Here is an 8,092-nt window from a genome sequence, read left to right as displayed (position 1 = left end):
TCCCCGGGCACGCCCAGGCACTGCGGGGAAGGCCCGCGGAGGCCGGCACGGCTGCGCTGGGCTGGGCTGCGCTGCCCCGGAGCGGCCCCGCTCCACCTCAGCCCGGCGGGCGGGCCGTGGCCGCGCTGCCCCCCAGCCTCCCCGCTGCCGCGTGACCTCATGCGCGAGGCAACGCCAGGCCGCCCTCGCGCGGAGGCGGGGGGGGGGGAGGGGGGAAGGAGAGGGGCGGGGCCGGCACTGGCTCAGGCGGCGGCGGGGACTCACCGCGCGCCGCGCGCACGCCGCGCTGACACACTGGCCACGCTGCGAGGCAGCCGCCGATCACGCGCGGGCGCCCGGCTCCCATTGGCCGGCGCCTCACACACCTTTGCCGGCGATTGGCGGAGGGTGGCGGAGAGCCCCGCCCCCCCCGCCCCCCTCCCCGCGCGCGGGTCCGGGGGCGCCGCCACCTGAATGGGGAGCGGCGAACAAAAAGAGGAAAATAAAGGCAGCGCGCGGAGAGCGGCGCGGCGCGCGCCCGGCAGGCTCGGGCCCCTCACCGGTGAGCGGAGGAGGTCGGGGCCGGGATGGCGCGGCGGGGCACGCTGAGGGGACGCGCGGCAGCGGGGTGGCGGCGCGGGCGAGAGGAGGGAGCGCGGGCAGCGGCACGGGCTGAGGCGGTGAGCCGGGGCTGGCGGACCGGGGCCGCCGGGCGGCGTGAGGGGAAGGAGCCCCCCGCGGGGAGAGCCCCCAAGGGGCGGGCGGGGCGAGCCGGGTCTCGTTGGCACACACACGCCGGTGTGCGCGCCAGCCCGGCAGCGCCCCGCGAGAGCGAGCCGCGGGATCCACGGCTGCTTGTGCCCGGCGGCCGCGGGGGAACTCACGCACCGGGGAATCCCGGCGCCACGGGGTCAGCCGAGGCCAGCCGACAGGAGGGGGTGGGCGGCTCGGGGGCCGGGAATGGAGCCGGCGCTGCGGGCAAGAGCCGGCCGCCGTGCCCCGCTGGGCGCTGGCGGAGCCGAGCCGCGGGCGCGCGGCCCCTGGGGACTCCGCTCCGCTCCGGTTCCCTCCCTGTGCCCCGCGGCGGCGCTGCCCTGCCCAGCCCGGCCCGGCCCCGCCGAGGCTGCGCGGCTGCCCCGGCGCAGGGGGCGGGGCGGGGCGCGGCCCGGCGCGCGGCGGTGGCGGGCTGCCTTCCTGCCGCTGCCCGAGCGCGGGGGCGGCCGCGCGGGGAACTGGGTGAAAGGTCGGCGCGCGGCGGTGGCGCGCCCCCGCGCGGGCGCTGGTCACGCTTTGTTCACATGTACCCGCGCCCCGCTTCCGCCCTCGGGCCACGCCTCGCTCGGCGCCGGCCAATGCGCGCCGGCGCGGCGCGGCGCGGGCAGCCAATCGGGGAGCGCGGGGGCGGGCAGCGCCGGCGGGGTGCGCTGAGGTGAGCGTGGCGCGCGTCCAGCGGGCGCCGCCGTGGGCGCTGCTGCTGACAGCCGGGGCCGGCCGCCCCGCGCCGCGCCTCTGGGCCGGGCCGCAGCTGGCGGGGGGTCCCGCCCGCGGTGCGTCGGCAGGAAGGGCGCGCTGGGGGTAATGGCGCAGCTCAGGAGGCTTTCTGCCTGGGCCGGCCGTGTGTGCTGAGCGGGCAGGTAGCCACCAAGCCGGTGGTTTGCCTTGCGTGTGGCAGGCACCCTTCGCGTATTTCCTGGAGCGTTTTTGTTGGCTAATATGTTTTGGAGAAGGTGTGCGTCGGTCAATGCAGCCCTTCCTCGTGCCTCAAAATAAGCGCAACACCGAGGGCTGTGTTTAAAGCAAAAATCGGAGGAGGGGGGAATGGGGGAGGAAGCTTTGCTTTCTTTGGGTGAAGATTTTAATTAAGCTTTCAGACACAACACGTGCGATGTGGAATACCTTAAAGTGTTGCTGAAGATTTGGGGGGAGTTCTTTTTGTCTCAGGAAAATTCATGATCTTCACCAGATGTCCAGATTTCCCAACTAACAACTTCATTAAAATGTTATTTATATGAGAAAGGAGGCAGGGAAATACAGGCATGCCCTTCACATGACCAAGTGTATTTATCTTGCACAGGTTGCTTTGTTTGGCTTTTATGGTGCTTTATGAGTAGCTGCAGAATATTAAAACTTGGTATCATGTTTAAAGTTCCCTTTTTCCCCTCTAACCAAAACAGGAGTAAGAAATGGACATGATGACTGAGAAACAGAGAGATAGCAGGTATTTCTGGAACAAGACTCCTGAAAAAAGCGATTTTGAGGCTGTAGAAGCGCTTATTTCTATGAGCTGCAATTGGAAATCAGACTTCAAAAAACATGCAGAAATGAGACCTATAACTCCAGCATCTGATATGTCAGAAGAGAGCGATGAGACCTTGCTTCCTGGAGCAGCAGACTTCAGTGCAATACCAGCTTTTGTAAGTGCCTGGATTTGTACGTGTGCGTGCTTGTTTTTAACAACCGATGTAGTGAAGTGTTGGTAACGTGCCCCCCTCCCCCCCCCTTGCTCTCTCTCCTCCACACAGTGCCTGACCCCCCCCTACAGCCCTTCTGACTTGGAGATGTCGCAGGTGGTCCACCCTGGCAAGTCGCTGGCCGAGGCTGCCAAGTCTCCTGTGCTTGCCGTGCCTCAGAGGGAGATGGAGAAGCCCCTGAAGGCTCAGGCAACCAGCGTTATTCGCCACACGGCCGATGCCCAGCTTTGTAATCGCCAGACCTGCCCGGTGAGAACAGCCAGTGTGCTGAAATACCCGGATGGTGTTTTGAGGGAAACAAGCAGCAAGCAAAATATGAAAGCAGAGCATTCAGAGTGTTCTGTCCCGGTGCTGAGCAGAGCCAATGATGAGAGCAGTGAGCTGACAGTGGTGGAAGGGAGAACTGCGGAAACAGCCGTCGCTCCGGTGGCCCTCGCAAAGCACTCGATCAACAGCAGGCATCAGGCTGTCCCGGTGGTCCCGCCGTGTCCTGCCCAAGGCAGTGGAGCCCCCCCTGTGCCAGTGATTTGCCAGATGGTCCCTCTGCCTGCAAGCAGCAGCGTTGTGACGGCCGTGGTGCCCAACCCTGCGCCAAGCCAGCAGCCAGCTCTGTGTCAGCCCATGGTCTTCATGGGTACCCAAGTTCCCAAGGGTGCTGTTATGTTTGTCGTGCCCCAGCCAGTTGTGCAGAGCCCCAAGGCTCCCATTATTAGTCCGAATGGCACGAGACTCTCTCCCATTGCCCCTGCTCCTGGCTTTGTACCTTCTGCAGCAAAAGCCACTCCTCCCGCTGATTCTTCAAGAATAAGAAGTCACATTTGCAGCTACCCAGGATGTGGGAAAACGTACTTCAAGAGCTCACATTTGAAGGCCCATGTCAGAACACACACAGGTTGGTTGTTGTTGCTGGATGTTAAAAACTGATGTAGAAAATTGTGGTTACATGCACAAGGCGGTAAGGTTCTAGCGATTACCGAATTTGTTCATGGAACAAGTTGTGGGGCAGCAATGAAATCCTTTTTGTTGCCAGTGTGCATTATAATGCTGCTTAATCTCTGACAGGAAATCTCCCGCAGGAGAAATTGACTCAGCAGTTTGCTTGTGCTGGACTTGCTTTATGTCAGAGGGCGCCCAGTAATGTTTCTGATGAGTGTAGAAGCGAAACCTTGCCTGGTGCAGTCTGCTTTTCCAGAGTTAAAAGATGCCTCATTAGGCGTCTCCTCAAGAATGCTTTTGTCAGAAGTGGGTAAAACTTAAAAGAGATTATTTTATGAGAGAACATAGGGATCTACTCCAAACTATTTCTGCCTTGGTGATTTTAGAGTAGCTACTCCATGCCTCAGCTCTTAATTGCAGCAGCAGAGTCACATGTCGTTGAACACAGGCTCGCAGTGCACGACCAGGGCTCTGTACAAAAAGTGTTCTTACCGACTGTGTTTCAGAGGGCAGTTTTAGGCATGCTAATTTGTCAGAATCTGCAGTTCACTTGGGGCTGAATTAGAATCAGCTGTCTGGAGATGTAAAGAGCACCTCAAATTGTTTGGTTCCAGAGAGTAGTTAAGCCTTTGCACTGCTTAGCCTTAAGGATGGTGAGTCTGTGTTTAAATATTGGTATGTGAACAATTTTTCACATTTCATGTATCTAATTAAGTAGATTCTTCTTCAACTGTCATGATAGGAGCTTTTCTTTAAAAAAGTCAAATTCTGCCAGTCAAGGCAGCGGAGTTTGCTGCTCACTTAGTACTTATGGTGGTTTCTTCCTCTGTAATTCTTTTCTTTCAGGAGAAAAGCCGTTTAGCTGCAGCTGGAAGGGCTGTGAGAGAAGGTTTGCACGGTCTGATGAACTGTCTCGCCATCGCAGAACGCACACTGGGGAGAAGAAGTTTGCTTGCCCCATGTGTGAGCGGCGGTTCATGAGGAGCGACCACTTAACGAAGCACGCCCGGCGCCACTTGTCGGCCAAGAAGTTGCCCAACTGGCAGATGGAAGTGAGCAAGCTGAGCGACATTGCCGTGCCGCCTGCAGCGGCCGCTGCGCATTGAGAGGGCTTGTGCTGAAGGCGGTGGAATTAACTGTTGCCACTGGGATGTGCCAGCTGGAAAAAGGCTTTTCCTCCCAGTCTGTGGTTCTCCCACACCTGCTGCTGATGGCAGGGCAGCAGGGAGGCAGCGGCAGTCTGTGCTCCTCACAGAAATGTTGCTGGGAGAACTGGTGGCTGACTGGAACAGCGGGTGTCTTTTACACTGGTAAGGAGAGAGAGGAAGGGAAGGTTCTGGAGCAGAGCATGTGTTCTAAATCTTGCGAATTGCTCATAGATACTTGAGGTCAGTCACGTGTAAGTGTTGCTGAAGGTTTGCTGCTGGCACTTGAGACCAATTCCGTTTCTAACTTCCCATTGTCAGTCTTCAGTGCAGCATGGACTAGGAAGACAGCAGCATACGGGCGCAGGCGTGAAAGCCCAGATTGCACCCATGTAAGATAATCTAAATCAGTTTTCCTGCTTCTGCCACCTTTTCTTGGTAGGAATCTTTTTCTCCTACCCATTTTCTGGCCCCATTGTAAGCAGTGCTTTGGTGCTAAACTCCTGGAGATTTGAGGCCGGCGCTCCAGCACAAGGTGTTGGACACAGCCTGCTCTGGAAGGGCTCGGGATGGGCACCCAGGGGCACTGCCCAGGCGATTCTGAACCCTCGCTAGCTTTGATGCTGTCCCAGCTTCTCTGGCAAGCTTTGTGCTCCTTCAGCTGGTTGTACCTGGGCGTGGGGTTCTGAGCTTCTGCTCCTGTGTTGCTGGCGGTTTCCTTCACCCCCTCTCACAGCTGTGTTCACTGCAGGGACACAGGGCACTTTTAAGAGAAATGTAACTGAAACTGCTCGGGTTGGTTAAGGGAGAAACCAAGACTCTTGGGCTTCTTGAGCATGTGATTCTTTGAGAGATGGTTTATACAAAAAATGAAATGGATATATTATGTATTGTATTAAATTAGAAAGTTGTGATTTGAAAGGTAAAACAAGGCAGTAAAGACACCAGCCTAGAATTTAAACTGTAGCTTTTGTGACAAATAATGCATCAACTTTCACTATCTCTATTTTATCATTTTTATGTTGAGGACACCTACCAGAAAGTGGACAAGTTTGACAATAGTGTATTAGATATGCTTTTTTGTGACTACTTTAAAGATTTGCACATTTCTTATGTTGTACTTTATACTTTGTTTACAATAAACCCAATTTTCTTTAATACCACCCTCTCTTGTTTTTGATTCATAGCAGAACTTACCTTTTTGCAAGGAGAACAGGGCAGTGGGCAGGCGGCATTGGTTCTCTGCCTGCTGCTGCCTCTGCTGGGCACTGGGTGCTGTTCCTGCTGCTCGGCTCCTGCCTGCGGGGATCCCAAGTTTTGCAATCGCTGTCTGCTGACTCCAGCCCTTCCCACAGGGTGTTTGGGACAGGGGCATTCCTTACCTTGCCCTGCAGTGCCCTGTGGAGGGAAAACTTGAGTCACTGCCCTTTCTCCTTGTCCCAGGTAATACACCACTGCAGCCTGTGCGAGAGAGACACTTCCCCAGGAGTGAGAATCCTGCTGTGCCATCTTGCTTCAAGGGATTTTGTATTTCACAGGCACATGATGAAGTAGTGAACAGCTCTGGGTCTGAAGCTCTTCCACATCCACAACTAGCCAATGGCTAAGGATCCAGGTCCCCTCACCAGCCCTGCCTGGCACACTGAGCCTTGAATCAGGCTCTCCTGCAGTGCATGCAGGGGCTTTGAACCTTTCCACCTCAGCAGGGAGCTGAGCTTCAATCTACTCAGGCGCACACCCTTATGCTGCCGTACAAGAAAAGGGGAATAAAAGGGTGTTCCCATGGTGTTTCTGTCCTGCTGCCCACGTTTCCTGAAGGAGCAGCAGCTGCCAGTGCTGATGGTGTAGGACCCATGTGCTCAGACCCTGTCCTGCCAGCACCTGCCAGGGCACTCGGGGGAAGCTGTGGGGGAAGCCTTGCTGTTGGCCTTGCTGTGAGCCAGGTAAAAGAGGGGCTCACTCCAAGTACAGGGTTTAGCAGTAAGAAGTGTGCTTCCCACTAGTTCCAGCCCAAGGTGGAGCTGTAATTGTGAATTTATTTCACATGCCATTTTTTAAAGCTTAACCATGGAGCCGACTGGAAATGAAACCATCTAGTTGGGGGCGTTAACCCAAGTCTACTCTGCAAAAGGTAGCTGGAAGGGCATTGTTAGACACCTTTTCAATGCTGACCTATCATGCAGGCAAATTTGGTTCCATAGCAGGAAACTTTACAGATTTTCCAGAGATTTCTGTTAGCAATTAGGATTTCCTTACTCCTGTAGGCAAACCACACACACACCTCCTGCTTGGGTTTAGTCATGAAGCAGAAATGCAAACCAAAACGCCCTCAGCAAACCCCCATGATCGGTACTTTAATGCCAACATTGGTGGTGCTGGCTGTGGTCAGCCTGTTGTTGCTGTGCAGATACCCAGCTCTGGGAAGCTGATCCAAAGGGTTCCAAAAGATCAGCATATATTCTTGGAAGCAGATTTTGGAAGGATCTATAAACCATCTTGCTGCTTAGCCTTTATCTCCAAGGCCATGTGTGCACACAAAACTTGATGCTGCAGTGGTGACACGCATTGCATGAGTTGGGGTGAGAGACGTTCCCCATCCCAGTCTCACAAGTTGTCCTGAGAAAGGGGAGATGTGTCCAAAGCAAAGCAACGTGTATGCCCCACAGTTGGTGCTTTCCTTGCTGATGGGTGCTGGGGGAGATGGGATCCTTTTGGGGGGGCAAAAAGTGCCTGCCTGCCCGAGGGGCTTGGGGTCTGCATATCCCACCCCCTGCCCAAACCAGGATGGACCAGTGATGGGGACCTCTGATGCCGGGGTACCCTGCATGTGCCCTGAGCGTGCCTTTGCCAGTGCTCAGGGATTTGGATCTCTTCAGAGAAAAGGCTGGAAAAATCAAGCATTTTCCCTTGTGGTTTGGAGAAGAATTATTTCCATTACAGCAGGAGTATCTGTGGGAGGCTTGAATGCTCTGTGAGTGAACTAATATGTATTTTAAAAGAAGAGGGGTCCTGCACAGGGGCAGCTTGTCCAGAGCCACAGGCGCAGCTCAGACACGATCCAGGGCAGCCTGTCCACCCAACCCGCCTGGAGAGCCTGGCTTTCTGAGGTTTTTCCTCCTGAGCTTTAGCACGCAGCAGTGCTTTTTCAAGCTACCCTCAACCAACTGGTCCTGTGATCCTGACAGGGGACCTGTACAGCCTTGGTGTTGGGGTGGGTGCCACAACACCCCCCAGTGCCAGGGTGGTGAGCACAGGTCGCCCAGAGAAGCTGTGGCTGCCCCATCCCTGGCAGTGTTCAGGGAAAGGTTGGACGGGGCTTTGAGCAACCTGGCCTGGTGGAAGGTGTCCCTGCCCGTAACAGGGGGGTGGAACTTTATGATCTTTAAGGTCCCTTCCAACCTAAACCGTTCTGTGATGCTATGAGCACAGATGCTGCGCATGCCTAAAGGGCCAGGAGGAAGGGCTTTATTGTCGGTTGGCCCCAGGCTTGTGCATAGTATGCAGAGGCATCAGGTATTCCCCTGGCAACTCCCCACTTTTACTGTAAATAGATGATTCATT

General features: G+C 56.1%; 1 protein-coding gene across 5 annotated transcripts; it reads left to right on the top strand.

Moving 5' to 3' along the window:
- The first annotated feature begins 265 nt into the window (after window positions 1-265).
- KLF10 (KLF transcription factor 10) lies at window positions 266-5,689 on the top strand. 5 transcript variants are annotated; one of them, XM_065668733.1, is made up of 4 exons: window positions 266-541; window positions 2,154-2,393; window positions 2,502-3,342; window positions 4,233-5,689. In XM_065668733.1, exons 2-4 carry the CDS (start codon window positions 2,163-2,165, stop codon window positions 4,490-4,492), a joined length of 1,332 nt encoding a protein of 443 aa, XP_065524805.1. In that variant the 5' UTR covers window positions 266-541; window positions 2,154-2,162; the 3' UTR covers window positions 4,493-5,689. The 5 variants fall into 5 exon arrangements, with proteins under 5 accessions (XP_065524805.1, XP_065524809.1, XP_065524807.1 ...); XM_065668737.1 differs by lacking the exon at window positions 266-541 and adding an exon at window positions 1,387-1,408; XM_065668735.1 differs by lacking the exon at window positions 266-541 and adding an exon at window positions 1,446-1,526.
- Window positions 5,690-8,092: the final 2,403 nt, after the last annotated feature.

This window comes from Lathamus discolor, chromosome 2 (assembly GCF_037157495.1).
Source record: "Lathamus discolor isolate bLatDis1 chromosome 2, bLatDis1.hap1, whole genome shotgun sequence".
NCBI lineage: Eukaryota > Metazoa > Chordata > Aves > Psittaciformes > Psittacidae > Lathamus > Lathamus discolor.
This window is presented reverse-complemented; position numbering and strand designations above follow the sequence as displayed.